The sequence below is a fragment of the Ylistrum balloti genome, unplaced genomic scaffold (assembly GCF_031769215.1).
Source record: "Ylistrum balloti isolate Yb309-2 unplaced genomic scaffold, AGI_CSIRO_Ybal_v1 Utg370822, whole genome shotgun sequence".
Lineage (NCBI taxonomy): Eukaryota > Metazoa > Mollusca > Bivalvia > Pectinida > Pectinidae > Ylistrum > Ylistrum balloti.
The window spans coordinates 193,047-213,020 of NW_026782475.1; the positions used below are offsets into that span (position 1 = coordinate 193,047).

Below are 19,974 nucleotides of genomic sequence, written 5' to 3' on the forward strand. Positions count from 1 at the left end.
AAAAACTTCTGCACACTGCATGTGACGATGTTATCGAAAATCTGTCGTGAACTATGCATAACCTGCCGTGAACACTGGAGCGATGTCACAGAAAAAATGTCGTGAACACTGGAGTGATGTCACAGAAAAATGTCGTGAACACTGGAGCGATGTCACAGAAAAATGCTGTGAACACTGGATCGATGTCAAAGAAAAATGTCGTGAACACTGGAGTGATGTCACAGAAAAATGTCGTGAACACTGGAGTGATGTCACAGAAAAATGTCGTGAACACTGGAGCGATGTCACAGAAAAATGCTGTGAACACTGGATCGATGTCAAAGAAAAATGTCGTGAACACTGGAGAGATGTCACAGAAAATTGCCGTGAACACTGGAACGATGTCACAGAAAACTGTCCTGAACACTCAAGCGATGTCACAGAAAACTGTCGTGAACACTGGAGCGATGTCACAGAATAATGTCGTGAACAATGGAACGATGTCACAGAAAAATATCGTGAACAATGGAACGATGTCACAGAAAAATATCGTGAACACTGGAGCGATGTCACAGAAAAATGTCGTGAACACTGGAGTGATGTCACAGAAAAATGTCGTGAACACTGGAGCGATGCCACAAAAACATCCCATGCATTCTGGGGCGATGTCATAGAAAACTGTCCGCGCGGTTAGCGCGATGTCGCAGACGCGCTGCTACAGAACATGCATTATGGTTATTACCATACACCAAAACCTGGTGATAGACACGTCCTCCAGATACAGCTGGTATACAACAGGACCTGCTGGTTTGGTCACCTTTTTGACTGGCATGCCCGGACTAACTTGTTACAACCATTAAACCCCTTTTTGGAATCGTATAGTCTTACAACTACCGAACGTATTATCTCCTTTTTCTATAAAATTATAAAATGCTGATCCACATATAAGTATGCTCTGGGATTATTTTGTTACCTTTGATCTCGATGATAAAACTGTTCACGTGACAAAAGATTAAAAGTACAGCGTAATATCGTACAAAAATACCACGATCACATTTCCACAACAAACAACTCTCTAAATATCGAAAAAAATTCACATTCGAATTTTTACTCGACATCAAATACAATGCATATTCGATTAGTGGAGAAAACTGGAAAAGACGAATATTCAGAAAAACTTCAGCCTGACTGCCAGGGCACTGGAATCACGCAACTACAAGAAAAAAATAAAGAGAAATTTAAAACGTTATATAAATTAGAAAAATAAAAAATCAAAGATCTGAATGATATCAAATGCTATTAATAATTAAATAACCATCGTAACATCTCGGCTGATTCCGTAACTACATCTGTACGTCAATTAACGGTACCGGAGTCAGCCGATGTTAGCCGAATCACATTTACATAGAATATTTGAATTCGAGAATATCACCTTTTTAGGCAGAATATGCCATAACATATATCATATGTCTGATTACCTCCCCTTGATGACTTACTATTTTGACATTGTGCCCCATTGTATCCTTCCGAACATTCACAGACAAATCGAGACCCATCAGGATAGCATGAGCCTCCATTCTGACAAGGTGAAGGTGCACACGGGCTGTCATAATCTGCAGATAGATCATAAAAAACACAAAAAGGAAAATCGTTCTCAGATTAAAAAAAAATCTTTCGAAACATTTGGACTACACCAGAATAAGGTCACTTAGCCCTCGATCTCGTTGTTTTGTTTGATCCATAAACATTAGTTAATGACAAGAAAAAAATATACCTTTCTAAACATACATTACTTAAGATACTACCTACCGAATCGGAGGCCCAGGGCAGCTCCTCGTACGTCATGTATGATGGTAGGTGGAATGGCGTATCCTCCACATCCGCCCATGTGAAGCTCAAAGAAAAAGTAAAATTCGGCCGGCAAGTAACTAGCTTTCGGGACATCGCGCGCATGCGTAACCCAATCATGCATTAGTTTGGTGTCACAACAACTAGCATAATTAAGAGGGACACTGTGATTCGGATTAAAGTAAAAAGCCATATAGCTGTTTGGATTGCTGTCACAATTTGTGAACAGGTAATCCACGCCGTTGGCTCTGTAACCCTGCTGGTTACGATTCTGAGCCACCGTAACCGGCAAGAAACCCAAATAAAGGTATGGCGCCATTTGCTGGTGATTGTATGGAGTGGCATATCCGACATTTGCGTTATATTGGAAAGACAGGGGGTATTGGGAGCTGTATTTCGAAATTTGTTCCAATTTCGTCTCTTTCTGCTGTCCTGCTGTATTAAGATGGCGTACTAGCGCATGTGCAGTAGATGTATACAGATCGGCGATATCTATGTGTACTGAAGCTGTACTCGCTATGTAGGTGTATCCGTAATCCAGGTAAAAAACACAATAAACAGTGAACGGTTCCTGTTTCCGGTTCATTATCTGATAGGTACCGTTCACGCTGTTTGGGTTGTCGGCATAAATTTCCTTACACGAACCTGAAGGAAAAAAGCTACTTTACATTGTAAACTAAATCAAACATACTGCAAACAAAAGACAAATTGACTAGACAAAAGTTTGTACAAACTTTTTACGACATTTCCATAACAATTACACACATGCAGAATCAATAATTTTTTGTTGAAATATGAAATATGTATAACTCTGGTAAATACTATTCGCAATACACCACTCGGCTACAGACGGCTGCAGAACTTCTCTTTAGATCGGATGGTAATCAGGGAGTCATGGGTTCGAATCCAGACGGAGGCATTGATATAAATGACCTCTGTTAAATCTGTGTGCGATTGATTTATTGGAGATTACACGTGGGTGTATACAACTATCCTATACACACACATATATGTAACTTCTTATAGACATCACATTCTTCTTGACACATAGTACATCGTAAAATACTGGTCTTACATACTTCGTAGGCTTAATCAGGAAAACCAGACACGTGTTTTGTATTTGATATTTATAACGGGACATGAATAAAGAAGTGTACGTTAGAAAGATGAACGTTGATAATGACGTGCATAAGCAGTGACTGTTGGTGAGAGGAGAAACGTTGATTTCGTTACCAGTCGAGAGATCGAAGCATAAAATTGTGAGATTTTTGCACAATACCCGGGTAAATATTCCTAAAAACTTCAGAGTGTTAGAGTGATATTCGCAGTCACAAGTAGAGTTTATACATTAAAAAGCTCCCGAGTTTCGTAATTGACAATAGATATTGTTATATACCTTTACTGTTTATTCTCTATACTTTTCTATTGAATTAAATCTAAAATTCCAAGTTTGTCCCAGAACACGTAACAACTCGTTACTGTTCGGTACTTTCCGGTCGTTACTCGACAATTTCCGTAATAAGCAAGCATTGCTGACTTCCGGCCCGATATTTGCATGACCCGGTCTGTCATCATGGACAGATATGCTGAATATACCGCTAAAGACATTGATAACATTCTCTCATATTGATCTCAAACCCAGTCAACAAATGGATAATGTCGTGTGAATGATGAAGGATATAAAATCGTTTGAGAAAATGCTGGTGTCTTTGCGTCAGTTTTTGATTGTTACAACTGTGCGAAGTCTTCGGTATGAAGGATGACTTTGTGACTTGTAGGCCATAATGTGGGTTTTGAAAGTCAGAGAGGTTTGAGAAAACAGGAGGTAGTAGAGATTTAAAATTTGACGGAAAAGTATTGCGATAAATATCACAGAACATGGATAATTTTCTATTTTTACACCTGTCTGTTAGTGATTGCCACCCAAGCTCCTTGTAGGTAACCGATTTATTGCATTTCCCGCCATTCAGTTATTGTAACTTAATCAAGACCAAACATAGAATTTGCTTATAAATTATTTATTATACAATTGCCTTTAAAATCTGTTCAAAACTCCGTTCTCTATTGATCCATTCAGGTGTGTTTTGAAATGTGCAAAATACAGCAAATTGTGTCTGCTTAAAAATTAAGCTTATCGTTTCATTTACGGAATTTTGGACTGCAGTGTGGTAGATAAATCTAGGTACTTATGACATTGCACACTCTGTGTAGATAAATTATTCATAAACTGTTTGCTCATATATCTTATGTGGAAATCATATATATTATACAATACTTACGGAAGAGACCCTGCACTCCCACTAACAAGCAGGAGAATGATATCAGCACAATATAAATACCTCCGGACTGAAATATTAAGCAAAAACATCTTATTTCCGATATAATTATTCCCCCTCACGCGACATCATAAATGTTAAACTCTCACTTTCTCTCTCATGGCTTAGGGAGATCTTTAATGAAAACATATCAGACTTACAGACTCGTGCCAAAAATGAAAACATTTTTCTCTCTTCTTTCCACATACAGAGATCCTAGATCGTATACGAATTTCTCCATAAAATAAATCAAAGTTGTCCATTTTGTTTTGTTACCTAATAGTCATTGAGCAGTAGTCTGATTCTGCGGGTTGCCAGGAGTTTGACATTGTCTTCTATGTTATATGTTACTAGTCGTTTAAGATTGGCAACAGAAAGATGAGAGCTGACATTGTTAGAAAAAAAGGCGAGTTATATGGAGTCTGTATCAAGCAATTACCGAAAGAGGCGAGGTGTTCTGATTATGGACATATCGATACATACAACAACCACGTGACACACACACCAGCCATATATATATATACGAGTGATATTTCGTACTATTATTTATTAACCTCCTCCATATTGTATTTGTATGGATTTTACGGCTTCTTGTTCAATATTACGACAGATGTTGGTGACAGTTTCTGGACAAATTTCTCACGACCGGTACATATACTGAAGTACTAAATAAACGAATCGATACAAAACAAGGAAAGGAACACCTGCCCAGTACTGCTGTACAAAATTTACAAAGACCATCCGCCAAAATATCTTAATTAATCAGATGCTAGATTTAACATATAGGCCGCTATCAAATCTTAGTAGTGATTCAGATGTTTGGTACTCCCATCAACCCGTGGGAAAAGACACACTTGGTAAGATATGAACGTTAGGACTGAAAAGGATCCACTTAAAGGTTGCAAAGAGAATAATTCAACACAAAGAAACATTTGCTACTAGTCTGGTCGAAGCTGAACTGAAATCGCCCAGTTAGGTGGCTGGAAAATTGTCCAGTCTATCAATGAATATTCTGTGCCATCAATAAATCACAAAGAATTTATATCAAAAATTATTTCAAGTACATTAATACTATCACTTAAGGGGAATAAGGGTGATGTTACAGATATATAAAATCATGTCAACTTGTGTACCTTGATTACAAATACAAAAAAAAAAGACATGAACAGCAACAAGGGGCATTCATTGTGCTTCTGAAACACGACTTGTGGTAAATGAAAACAATTTTGTTGTCAAACTTACCATGTTGTCTACCATGAGCCTTCCGTTCGGAGAAAATGAGTGACGCTATCTTATCACCACTGATAAATAATCCTTACAAATATTGACCCTTACAGTACAGATTACGAACAAGAGTAGGACATTGTCCGTGTTTGGTACATCTGTAAAAGAAACACTCCTTTCTTCATATGTTTTCACGATGATAGGGTAGTCAAGGATCACTTCTGAGAGTAGAGATTCTTTTCTCACTCATCCTCAAATTGATTAAATGCTCATTTTCCTATATGTTGAGATACTTATTACAATGAAATGCATTTGTGTTGTGAAAATAAATGACAGTGTGATTTCTGATGGATGTTTATGGATGTTTATTAGAAAAAAGTGATTAATGTAAGTTCCCGCCACTTTTTGCTCGGGAAAATCTGGACACACGCTGTGTTTTAGTTCTGTAGGCGTATTTTAGTACCCATACTAAGACATGTCGCTAAAACACAGCTAAGCGAATCCGAGGTAAAAATGAGGATAAAATCGATTTAAGAAGCCATATCTATGTAAAGTTATTAAAGGTCTGTTAAAAATTCCTGGTGTAATATGTGTAGGATTTAATCACTTTTTATGTAATGGGTGCGGAGAACGGCTAACGAAAAAGTGATGAGAGGTGATTTGAACCCAAGATCGTTTGATATACATAATAAATATACTACATATATTAACATCAGCACGTGTGTTAGTCAGACTCATTGTAAAAGCGCTGCTGATCTAATTGGAAAAGGACATTATTATTTTGGTCACAGTTCTAGCAATGCCCTACTATTATCTGAAAGCATATTATTATGTCATCTTCTTGTGTTATAAACAGTATTATTGTTTGTCATCACAAACGACAGCTGTATCTCATCATACACATTGTAAATCTTACTATTCTGGTCCATGCACGGATAGTCTCGTCTCTATCTACTGATGCAACACGTACATAACTCTGGGTAAAACACGTGATCAAGCAAATGGTATACTACATGTATACAGAATAAAGTTCACGGGGCTATCAAAATTCCACTTAAATCTATTTTTTCTATTTCTCAACAACTTAAAAAAATAAAATAGAAAAAACATAAAAGTAATAACAAAACGCCACAGTAATGAGATAAAATTTTGACGGTTCGCTACTCTTGCATCGTATACAAATACAAAATAAGAGTTGTCTCCCCTACACCAGCGTTCCAATAATTTGGTTAAACTACGGCAAGATGTTGATTAAGTTTAGTTATGAAGATGTTAAACAAAGTAGGGGAGATAACACTACCCTGAGGGACGCCATTATCTAGAGGTTTCTCCACTGAGCTAGAGTTGTCTACCCTACCTGCATTGCGGCTAGTATTTACCAGGGTAACACATATGAGTATTCTTTAAGTTAGTTTTAGGTAATTAGTGGATTTATATTTTACGCCTTGTATGTTATAACACTTTCCGACATTTTCACGACTTGTGCCATTGAGGTCCTGTGTTGCGGTCGTTTGTTAGTCTTAAGTTTTGTACATCTATCAATAGGAAAATACGTACTTCTGTAAATGTGCATATTTTCGTGGAACTGAATTTTCGTGCATCTTCGTGGTTACTAAATTTCGTGGCAAAACGTAGCTCAAGAAGTGAAGTTGTAATTATTTTAAAGCTCATGGACATTCGTGAATTAAGAGCGCCCAAGAAATAATTGAAAGTATTCCACACGGAATCTTTGAGTTTAAAATGTATTAGTTTATTTATTTTCATCCAGAATATACAATGCGATTTGACACATGTTATTAAACTTGTATTTTTCCGAACAATATATAACAATGAGAGAGAGAGAGAGAGAGAGAGAGAGAGAGAGAGAGCAACACACACACACACACACACACACACACACAGAGAGAGAGAGAGAGAGAGAGAGAGAGAGAGAGAGAGAGAGAGAGAGAGAGAGAGAGAGAGAGAGAGAGAGAGTCTGTTTAATCTACGTAAACAATACACTTGAAATCATTTATATATTATTTCTGTCTTACTGATAATTGATTAAAACGTTTTGCATATCAATACTTGGAAGTAAATATGAAATGAAATATGTAGTTTAACCGGGCCGACTCAAGTGGCAATCATCATTCTTAAAACTAATAATTATTATTGACATTCTAACTTATCTACTGTCTTTTACATCCCGTGCCATGCAGATGATAGGCTGTTTAAAACGCTCTTCCTCGTCCGTGGCCATTCCTTCCTTCCGTCCTTCCGTCCGTCCGTTAACATTTACATTTGTTAATAAAGTAATTTCTTGGGAAGAACATGATGAATCATTTTAAAATTTCATACGTGGGTAATTCAGAAAATGAAAAATGACGGACAAACAGCTGTCATTAATTTTGATTCTCATAGTTTAATTTTTTTTTTCTTAAGAAATTTTGAAGGATTCGGTATTAAATTTCATATGTAGGTTCCCCACTGTTTCGTGTTGTGCACTGTACAGCTGATATCTTTGTTTATGATTAACTGGGAAGATACCCACTAGACATTGAAAGTAAATGTAGACTAATAGTATTCTGGCCTCAGCTGATTACCACTAATGAGTTATCAAGTGCTATCTATAATAAAATGGAACCATGCCATTTAAATGGCTCACAAATGTTAAAAGAAATTCTATTCCAAACCGATCTGAATTAAGTGTCTGGTACTATCGATCTACATGTTCCTTTTCTAAATATAGATGAAATTAAGATATTGGTGAAAATAAGACTAAAGGATCAATATTTACAGAAATGGTTCGATGATATTCTTAACTCCTCTAGAGGGTAGAAATATTCAATATTTACGACAAAATTTGAACAAGGAAAACAGTATACTAGATATAGGAAAATTTAGTATGAGTTTCGTTCTTCAAATATGCATTTAACTGTAGAAACAGGATGATGGTTAGATATTCCTCGTCAAGAGAGCTCTGACATTGGAGACGAATTTCACTTTTTATCTAATTGCCAAATTAATCAGTACAATTTATAGGAGAGAAATATATACCAAAATATTATTTCACATATGCAAGTCAAATTAAGATGCAGTGGTTTTTTTATATATTCATTGTAAACATCTTCACAACATATTGAAGATTTTTAGAAAAGCTTGATAAATTATTGAGATAATATCTCTACCCGGTTGTGTTCTTTCTACGTATGATTATGCAAAAGTGAATTATCATGTTTTACAGAAAATACCTAATGTTGTACTTATTATCACACGCCATGTATCATGTTATGTGGCCTCTTGTCAACCTTTGTGTGGGAAAGGATTTATTGCATAAACTTAAATATATAATGCGTGTGAAAGTGTTAGATAATGATATTTTGTTGTACATATTACATCACTGTAGTTAAGGTGTTAATTTGTCCACGTCATGTGTCACTGATCTTGTCGACAATATTTTTCAATCCCAGAATGCCTTGCGGTACTCCGATAACACCTCTGTAAATGGCTCAATTCAAATCAAGATTCTCGAAAACCGTACCTTTTGTAAAAGATAGTGAACAAACTACCTCAGTGTTAGATAGTAAACAAACTACCACAGTGTTAGACAGTAAACAAACTACCACAGTGTTACATAGTAAACAAACTACCACAGTGTTAGATAGTAAACAAACTACCACAGTGTTAGACAGTAAACAAACTACCACAGTGTTAGATAGTAAACAAACTACCACAGTGTTAGATAGTAAACAAACTACCACAGTGTTAGGCAGTAAACTACCACATTGTTAGACAGTAAATAAACTACCACAGTGTTAGATAATAAACAAACTACCACAGTGTTAGATAGTAAACAAACTACCACAGTGTTAGATAGTAAACAAACTACCACAGTGTTAGATAGTAAACAAACTACCACAGTGTTAGATAGTAAACAAACTACCACAGTGTTAGATAGTAAACAAACTACCACAGTGTTAGATAGTAAACAAACTACCACAGTGTTAGATAGTAAACAAACTACCACAGTGTTAGATAGTAAACAAACTACCACAGTGTTAGTAAACAAACTACCACAGTGTTAGATAGTAAACAAACTACCACAGTTAAACAAACTACCACAGTGTTAGATAGTAAACAAACTACCACAGTGTTAGATAGTAAACAAACTACCACAGTGTTAGATAGTAAACAAACTACCACAGTGTTAGATAGTAAACAAACTACCACAGTGTTAGATAGTAAACAAACTACCACAGTGTTAGATAGTAAACAAACTACCACAGTGTTACATAGTAAACAAACTACCACAGTGTTAGATAGTAAACAAACTACCACAGTGTTAGATAGTAAACAAACTACCACAGTGTTAGATAGTAAACAAACTACCACAGTGTTAGATAGTAAACAAACTACCACAGTGTTAGATAGTAAACAAACTACCACAGTGTTAGATAGTAAACAAACTACCACAGTGTTAGATAGTAAACAAACTACCACAGTGTTAGATAGTAAACAAACTACCACAGTGTTAGATAGTAAACAAACTACCACAGTGTTAGATAGTAAACAAACTACCACAGTGTTAGATAGTAAACAAACTACCACAGTGTTAGACAGTAAACAAACTACCACAGTGTTAGATAGTAAACAAACTACCACAGTGTTAGACAGTAAACAAACTACCACAGTGTTAGACAGTAAACAAACTACCACAGTGTTAGATAGTAAACAAACTACCACAGTGTTAGATAGTAAACAAACTACCACAGTGTTAGTAAACAAACTACCACAGTGTTAGTAAACAAACTACCACAGTGTTACATAGTAAACAAACTACCACAGTGTTAGATAGTAAACAAACTACCACAGTGTTAGATAGTAAACAAACTACCACAGTGTTAGATAGTAAACAAACTACCACAGTGTTAGATAGTAAACAAACTACCACAGTGTTAGATAGTAAACAAACTACCACAGTGTTAGATAGTAAACAAACTACCACAGTGTTAGATAGTAAACAAACTACCACAGTGTTAGTAAACAAACTACCACAGTAAACAAACTACCACAGTGTTAGATAGTAAACAAACTACCACAGTGTTAGAGTAAACAAAGTACAGTTAGACAGTAAAAACTACCACAGTGTTAGTAAACAAACTACCACAGTGTTAGATAGTAAACAAACTACCACAGTGTTAAACAAACTACCACAGTGTTAGATAGTAAACAAACTACCACAGTGTTACATAGTAAACAAACTACCACAGTGTTAGATAGTAAACAAACTACCACAGTGTTGCCACAGTGTTAGACAGTAAACAAACTACCACAGTGTTAGACAGTAAACAAACTACCACAGTGTTAGATAGTAAACAAACTACCACAGTGTTAGATAGTAAACAAACTACCACAGTGTTAGTAAACAAACTACCACAGTGTTAGATAGTAAACAAACTACCACAGTGTTAGATAGTAAACAAACTACCACAGTGTTAGACAGTAAACAAACTACCACATTGTTACATAGTAACCAATCTACCACAGTGTTAGGCAGTAAACAAACTACCACATTGTTACATAGTAAACAAACTACCACAGTGTTAGATAGTAAACAAACTACCACAGTGTTAGATAGTAAACAAACTACCACAGTGTTAGATAGTAAACAAACTACCACAGTGTTAGACAGTAAACAAACTACCACAGTGTTAGATAGTAAACAAACTACCACAGTGTTAGATAGTAAACAAACTACCACAGTGTTAGATAGTAAACAAACTACCACAGTGTTAGATAGTAAACAAACTACCACAGTGTTAGACAGTAAACAAACTACCACAAACTACCACAGTGTTAGACAGTAAACAAACTACCACAGTGTTAGATAGTAAACAAACTACCACAGTGTTAGATAGTAAACAAACTACCACAGCGGCTTAACAAAGGAAACCTGTTTACTGAGTACCAAAGTCACGTGATTACTAATGTAGAACAAACTGTTTATTTGATGTTGGTTTAAAGTCAAAATTTATGTGAAAGTGACTCATGTTTCATACGTTACACACCTGTCTCACCAAGATGAACCCATATTCTGAGTAACAAGTTCCCATGATGATAGGGCCAAACGTTTTCTTGATATAGGTCAAATGCCAAAATATAGGTCATAGTGACCTACTGTAGATATGTGACCTATTTTCTTACTGTACCCTTATCCCAAGTATAAAGTTCTCGTCGTTATCAGTGTAAAAAATAGGGACTGGACAAACTTCTTTTCGTATGTAAGTTGAAGGTCAAAATGTAGGTCAGAGTGACCTACTGTTGATATGTGATACACCGTTTCACCAGGGTTAATTCATATCCCAAGTATTAGGTTTCCATTATTACATTTTGTAATGTTGAAGGTAGAGCCCGGAATAGATAGAGAGGGGCAGAAGGACTAAAGAAAAGACAGAAGGACAGACAGATGAACGCAAAACTTCTCCGGTTTTCGGTTCCCGGTTCCCGCTTGGGAATGATAACATAGAGAGATTCCCCTAAGTAATACGTTATCAAAACACTCATTCACGTGGTATATCAAAACATCTAAACATGAGGTAAAAACATGTAGAATTTACAGCTATCGTTATCATAGAAAAAAAAACATTGTTTGCGATAAAAAAAGTTAAAAACAATTTTTTGTTTATTTTTAGGAGTTAGTAGAAATTTGTGAGTACATAGTTTTGGTGAATTACATGTATATCTTGTCTGTTTCCTAACAAACTCGATCAAGTAGACAGGTTACATATTGCTTATCGTCAGTGTGTAACATTTGACATGTTTCGATAAAATAATTTACAAGGTCTAAAATCTACAAGCACTGATACCAATCACTATTAGGGTTAACATCAAAACCGTCGATAGTCTTTTCTTATTTCGCAGTGGTTTGTTTTATTTGTTGTTTCGCATAACTGGAAAAAATCACAAAAATAATTATAATTTTACAATATAAAACGAAAGTAAGGAGGGCTTGAAAAACTGATGATACTGGAATCTCTTACATGTACGTGTACAAAATCGATATATATTTGTCGAGAACTGGTAATCTGTAACAGAATATCGTTCGAGGGGAAAATAAAATGTTGCCCTAATGTCAGCCCGAGTCAGAGGTACAACGAAATCCAGTATTTATGGCTAATGTGATTAGAAAACTTATCTCGCAAAAGGTGGGTTAAGGTAGCACGCACGCGCTATGACGCTACGCACGATAGTGTAACGTCATCATTTTATGTAGCTCAACAATGTCAAATATTGATAACGTCATCAACTCCGACGCACATTCAATGTGATGTTGATGAATAAGTTTCAGAACAAAATTACATTTTATTATTGATTTTTAGGCCCTCGAGAAAAGTAATCAAATATGGGCCGGTTCTGTGGACAGGGATAGAACAACCCTATGTAAGTGTTTGCTTAGTTAGCAGTTGTCGAAACTTCTTTTATTTTTTTATTGTTTTACTGGCACATTGCCAAAATATTATAAATTTTTCTCCAAATCGTCCGATTCGATTTCAATACGTTCCTCTGTGGTTAGAAGGAGAAATTAATTTGATATTTTAATTGTGACGTCACGTGATGGCAAATATCGCGTGCCGATACCCGGCTGTTAGGACGTGACAGGAAGAACACTACTGAGAAGCACGCACACACAATGAAAACCGTAATACTTAACACAGGTAATCTCAAAAGCAGGTTCGTCCTAAATGGCCGTTATAGCGATCCCATTGATAAAAATATATTTCTTTTTGCGATATGAAGCTGGACGTGTTTGATGCTCCTTAGTTTGCCTGTTAGTTCTGTTGTTGTAAACCTTGTTCTCATTAGAGATCATGAAATTACTTACTTGGATTCACCGAAGTTTACATGGTGGGTATCGTCGCTGAAGCAAAAGACAATCATTCTTCCAGAACATCTGGTCTTATAATCCTTGTTCTTTTTCAGTTGTCGCGGTGTAAATCTTTCTTTTGCTTTATTTTGCCCAAGTTTTATTGAATTTGAATTTGGATTGTGGTTGTGTTGACATCTCGGTATTTTTTTTTTTTTGAGATTTTTATGGATTTTTTTTTACTTTACTTTTCTTTCACTCACTATAATGTTCAGTTTTAACGAGAACATTTCTTTATTAGATATTTTTTACTTTGTTTTGCCAATTCAATCCATAAATAGCAGATTTTATTGTGTTTGATAAGGGGCGATAAGACATATATGCAAACGTAACTAAGTCCAGCATTTCTATATTACGGATAGTTTTCGATTCTGTTGACTCTGTGTTTTAATGGTAAATTATTGATTATGATCGATGTTTTTTCACATTATCACAGCACTCACAATTTTATTATATGTGTTTCATTCGAATTAAATTTTGTTGTGCCTAAACTTTATCGTGTGATGGTTTTGTCATCCGATTTACTATAACCGTATATTTGTCTTTACAATAGATTTTTCTATAATTTGTCTCAAGTTGTATGAATTTCTCTGGTCACTTCAAATTCTTTTCGATTTTTGCATTATCTTTTTAGTGATAAAAGTTTTTTTTTTGTAATTTTGACATCGATGTTAATTTAGTTATAATTTATTGCTTTCTTAGTTTGTTTGTCAGCTCTTTCGTTGACGAGAATATCAATGTAGGACAGGATATATACTAGTTCTACCGCGATACTCTTATAGAGAACATAGAATCGAATTTAGCGTTACTGATCACGAGTTATTTCCGGTGTCTATAGACTGAAGTGCCGAAAGACTATCAGTGAGGATGACTGTTCTGTTTGGTTTGTTTTAATCTCTCGATATCAGCCTTTAGTTATGCGTTCACTGGACTATCCAGCACTAATCACATGTAATGTGAGATGATATTCGAAACTGATTCATGTTAATTGATGTGTGAATACACGTTTCTGTGTGTATTTTATGTTACGTAGCGCGAATTACCAATAAAGTATCGACACGCTTTGTCAGTTTGTTCTGAGTAGAAGGATATCGTGATGTTTACATGTTGATTTTTAAAATATCACCTTTTGAAGGAGGGCATGCCATAGTGCAATTCATGAAAGGAATATATATATATATACTTTACTTATGAACAGGTCATTTCTGAAAACAAGTAACGGGCCTCCAAGATATTGTAATGACCTTCAGTGAACCAAATCGTTAGTATTAAATCAGCACGTACTGTTCATTAGTTTTTCACGTGTGTATTTTTTTATGATTTATTGTCAACAATTAGATTTGATTTCTTAATACCATATCGCAGGTGTATTATGATACATATGTCTGTCTCTAATGTAACATTGAAGGAATATGAGTGCCTGTATAGTATTGCTACCTGTGCACTATGGGTGGGGGATACTACCTTAGTTAAAGTCTGGCACTATTGTTTTAAAACAAAATCATTTCTTCTTTTTATACACCCGTTGTTTACCGGCCGTATTATGGTATGGTATTATCGTCGTTCCGTCCGTCCGTCCATCCGTCCGTCCGTTGTAAACTTTGCTTTTCCAGGTTTGGCCATCTCGATACTCTTGTTTTATTATTGGCTTGTCCTACTTCCCCATCTCACTTTTATCTCCCCCACCCCATTATTCACAACTAACACGAATTATGTGTATTCATGAAATATTATTTGTCGACACGCGTCACCAGGATAAGACGCAAAACCAATGCTTTTCGTGGGTTTTGCGTTTTGTCCAGACATTGGCCATACTGTCTACTTATATCGACATTCAATGTTAATTTTAACCAATCTTACCAGTGATCTTATTTCAAGTATGAATTATAAATGATCTATTGATACCTGCATACATGTTAATGTATTTTCTTTGATAAATTTTCATTGTTTCTGTCAATTATAGTTAGAGTCACTACACGATCCAAACCATGAAAGTGTTACTTCCTTCATGTTTCGTTCTGACTTTGATGTAAAAATAGTAACACTAACTATATATGTGTATTGTCAGTATTGTAATGTCATTTAAAATGCATATTGGGAGAAGGCGTTGATAAGTTACGATAACTTATGCCTAATCCTTTGTATACCTTTTGACAATAAATTAAAAAATAAAAAATCATGATTCTTTTTTATTCTGATTTCAGTATTGTTTTACAAGATTTTTCTTTGAGGTATTTACGAAGTACATATGGTCTTCAGTTTATAAGGGACATTGCTGTTAACAAGGGTTGCCATCACCATCCTCAACGCGCTCGGTTCTCTGCAATGCAAAAATAAAGTTTATCACATCAATAGCCTGTTGGGCCATGTCTTACAGCCATGTCAGAAATTATGGTGACATAAAGATTTAACCTCCTCTTCATGAGATCACATAATTTGGTAGTGCAAAAATGTGTACTCTGGTGACATAAAGATTTAACCACCTCTTCATGAGATCACATAATTTGGTAGTGCAAAAATGTGTACTCTAAGTCGAAAAAATCTGTCTTCTTAGAAAATCAATTTATCATTTATCCTTTATAAATATGAGTTATATGATAAACAGAATATTACATTCGTGCCGAATAAATGATTTTAAACGTCAGTCGCCTAAATACTAATGACATATCGAATAAATTCCAAAGATGAATTCCATCTTACATTGACATACATGCAAGGTCCACCATTTTTGATTTCCCAGCAGACATAGGTAAAAATGACAAGTTGGGTATATTTGGCAGAAATTGTGCGTAATTTGATATGCACAAACAAGTACGGCGCTGATTTGAAATATCTTATTTCAGTTTAACATTGATTATCCTAAAATTTCATCTTTATTTACACAGAAACACCGATGACAATAAATATGAACCACAAGATGTAACAGCAAGTGAAAAAAAAAGTGATTTGCAGAAAATCTGAACAGCGAGATACTAGGTATTTCAGATTAGTGTTATATCGGCTAATTTAAATAGATAGAGTGTGTTCTTACCTGTTAAATTGTGATATCCCGACAAAAATAATAAGATATCTCGTTCGTTGATCCGCTTCCGACTTTGTGGCAGCTCCTTATTCTCTAGTGGACTGTTTGCTTCTTTTCCACTTCTTAAGGGTTTGCGAAACCGTCCCAAAGCATCAAACCAGTATATATGGTGGCGTTTTCCTATACGTGGTAAATCATTTTCCTTACTGTTAGTGTAGAAAAACGCACTTGTCAAATGTAAAACCGTCAGGGTGATAAGGATATTGACGATCGTCATGGCGATGAAATCCTATAAATAGAAACAAAAATGATCATAGTTCTCGTCCGAGAATTTAGTAACAAGCATAACAAACTAGAAGGATGATTGAACTACATGCACTGCATCGTCCAAATTATTGTTAAGTATGTAAGTTATTCAGGGTTGTTGAATTGTAGCATAGGAATATTTCAGAATACAACAGAAATGATTATTGTGTACCAATATCACTTCTACAAAAAGTCCTTGATCATTTTAAGAATTCATTTTATGATTTACTTAGTATCCATATTTTCTTTTCGCCGTATCAAATTGGAACACCTGGATATAAAATCCTTATATTTTCAGGAGTCTCAATGTAAACCTTTCTTTTGTTCTATTTTGTGTTAGTTTTATTGAGTTTGAGTTTGTTGATATTTTCTTACAGCCCATTGACAAAATATTTCATATCACCGACTCCCTGATAAAAACAATGATAGTGACGACAATGAAATTACCGATATTGTCATAATTAATCTCAAATTCGATGAACATGGGGCAAAATAAAGAGACATAAATATCGGTGAATCCAGGTATGTGATGTTAAGATCTGTAATGAGGACATTAGCATACTAACGGAACCATCACCTGGCATTTTCCTTGTTGTCGTTGCTATTGTTTACCATGTATACTAATCACTTCGGAATATTTCTAATGAAAGAAGAGACATTCTTCATAAAGGTTAAAGACAGCTTGGACTTTAAAAGGCTGATACAAATGTATATGAAATAAGGTTCATCAAACAGATGTTCTAGATGTTAATATATAAATGCACGACCAGTTTTCTGGCAAATTGTAAGCAATATATACATATAGGTATACTCATTTTTATTGATGTTTAAGTTGTGAAATAATAACTCAAAATACAGAAATAAAAAAGATAGTTGGGAAAATGGCAAAATGTAGTATTTTAACAAAAGGAGAAAATATTTTCTGTCCCTGGTGAAAAGGTAATCAGGCAGCAAAGTGTTGATTTTATGTACGGGAAAGTCCTAGACGAGCGCAAAGCTGTTTTATAATGGCTGTTACAACAAAACCTGCTCTGTACTGCTGGTACCATAGCACAACCAGTACCAATATTTCTGATCAGAAACACTAATAAATTAGATGGCAAATTCTCCCTTTTATTGTTCATCTTTACGATAAAACGTTATTTAAAAAAAAAAACTTAATTCGTTGAGTTTGACCTACGCTACTATTGCTATATTATACTAGGGCTATCTTTGGATATTGGTCTCCGTTTTAGTGTTTTATATTTTGTGTTTCAGTTTGTAAAAGGATGCTTTCGTAAATGAAATATGTATCGGTCATTGAATGTTGATATTTTGGATTTAAAGAAATTTGTATCATAATCGATCGTAATTCATTCCAATGCTTTTCGAGTGCTGTGCTATACTAGAAGTTCGTATATGCTGCTTCTGACAATAAATAAATATCAGTGCACCAAGAAATAAAAAACAATGACTTATGTCAACTTGAAATACCGGAAGACTAACATGTCATATTCTGATAAATTTTCATTTGAAATATAAACAAAAACCAAAATGAAATGATGATAATAAACTAAATAAATAAATAAAATAAGAATAAACGGTCCAGTCGGAGTTATCTTCGGTAATTGCGATAATATTGATCTTCTTGCAATGCATTAGGATCTCGTTAGAGTAATATCTTAAAATATCAATGAAATCTATTGTTCAACATCCATAACGAAATATAACGTAAAGACTAATATACAATGATATTCCTCAAACATTATAACATTTTATAACATACAGGATATATTGAAAATAACAAGGCCTTATAATAACCATTATCTTGAGATTTTTTGCTGAATGGAAATGCTTGGCAATTCGATATAAACTCGATTGAAAATTTGCAGCAAATTTCTAATAGACTACTTATTTTTAAAGAAAGCGTGCAAAGTAAACGTAAATGACACGAAATGATGGGCTCAAATATAGCAGTATTTATAACTACAAAACAAAACATACAAAATGTAGAAAAGATTAAAAGACATACATAATATAAAGTGAAGATAGAAATGAAAATAAGCTTTGCTTTGGAATATTGTAGTAAGAGATTGTCAGAACACACTGTACATACCTGTTGGCGAATCGGCAGTCCGTAAACACAAAGTGACTCTCAGCTTCATTCACCGTCTGAAATAGTCTATATATATAAATATATCTACATATCAGTATCACATTAGAGTATCACATCGCAACATTACAAAACAGCCAATCGGATCGTAACTGAAAAGTGATATTTTTCCAACTCATATTGTCGCAGAATCGTAATATATGACGTTAAAGGACAGAGGTAGTATTTCTAACTTAATAACATTCAAAAGTGAAAAATATTTACAGTCAGGTGAAATCCTAACGCCACCAGACAGTAATGACTATTACCTTACAGACTAGGTTTTATTTTAAATTGTATTTTCCAGTAGAATTTTGTATATTTGTCTGGAACAACACAAAATCAAATTAGATTTGTTTCACCACATATAATGTGATCTGTTCTGTGTCATTCAATGATGTGAACATTAAAGGGAGAAGGACGGGAGGATTTGAGGAGAAAATATCAACTTTCAGATAGAGCTCATGGATGTCACAGCATGTAAGAATAAACCAACACAAACGTTTTCTCCTATGAACCGTACTTGATAAGTACTATTGTCCTTTGATATCCTGCTACAGGAAAAAGGGTTTTGAGATAGTGACATATCACGAATTTTCAATAATGGCCATGGCATGGCATTTATTTTATATATGAACAGCAATCGTGCTCGATAGTTCGGTACAGTAACACGTAAGAAGGAATATTGTACACGACTCTTCGTGAAAAAAAAAAAAAAAAAGACAATGAAATAAAATTACATTGATACGAAAAGTGGTCCAAATGATGATGCATCTCTTCGTTCATGATCTTAATTTTAATCGTTATTGATTTCAAATCCGCGAATTAAGCTTTCAAAATATATATACTTTCGTTGGTCTGGATGGAAGTGTTCGATGTGTTTTTACTGTAAGGGAAACGGGATTACTCGGGGAATGCCAGGTTGTCTAGAAGGTCATGTCATACCTATGTAAAAAGCGAGTAAGTTAACACTAACAGCCCGACCATTTTCATGGCATTACTGTATGTAATGCTGCCAATTAACAAAAGAGTTAAGCTAATAAGAGCCGAGGAAAAAGATCAGAGTATGTAAAATATACTGGTTCGGTAAAAAGAGAACGGAGATCTGGAGTACCTCCCAAATGAATTGTGTAATTGGCATATTTGCCATTACGGAAACAATAACGAAATGACTACGGACATGAACGTTATTTTATTCCCTAAAACATGTTTGAGAAAATGCTGGTCATAACATTACTTAAGACAC

General features: G+C 34.8%; 1 protein-coding gene across 1 annotated transcript; it reads right to left on the reverse strand.

Annotated features, from left to right (window-relative positions):
* Positions 1-1,184: 1,184 nt before the first annotated feature.
* Positions 1,185-16,568, reverse strand: LOC132558754 (uncharacterized). The gene is made up of 4 exons (XM_060223352.1): positions 16,301-16,568; positions 1,789-2,472; positions 1,476-1,592; positions 1,185-1,192 (listed from the first exon to the last, which is right to left on the reverse strand). The coding sequence occupies exons 1-4, from the start codon at positions 16,566-16,568 to the stop codon at positions 1,185-1,187; spliced, it is 1,077 nt and encodes a 358-aa protein (XP_060079335.1).
* Between the last annotated feature and the right edge of the window lie 3,406 nt (positions 16,569-19,974).

What these genes read in the sequence shown, in the direction of transcription:
- LOC132558754 (XM_060223352.1), bottom strand. Translation starts at nt 16,568, where the DNA reads ATGACGATCGTCAATATCCTTATCACCCTGACGGTTTTACATTTGACA. An exon ending in GGGATATCACAATTTAACAG is followed by an intron (nt 2,473 to 16,300) that starts GTAAGAACACAC and finishes TTTTTCCTTCAG; the next exon opens with GTTCGTGTAAGGAAATTTAT. An exon ending in TGCCCTGGGCCTCCGATTCG is followed by an intron (nt 1,593 to 1,788) that starts GTAGGTAGTATC and finishes ATCTATCTGCAG; the next exon opens with ATTATGACAGCCCGTGTGCA.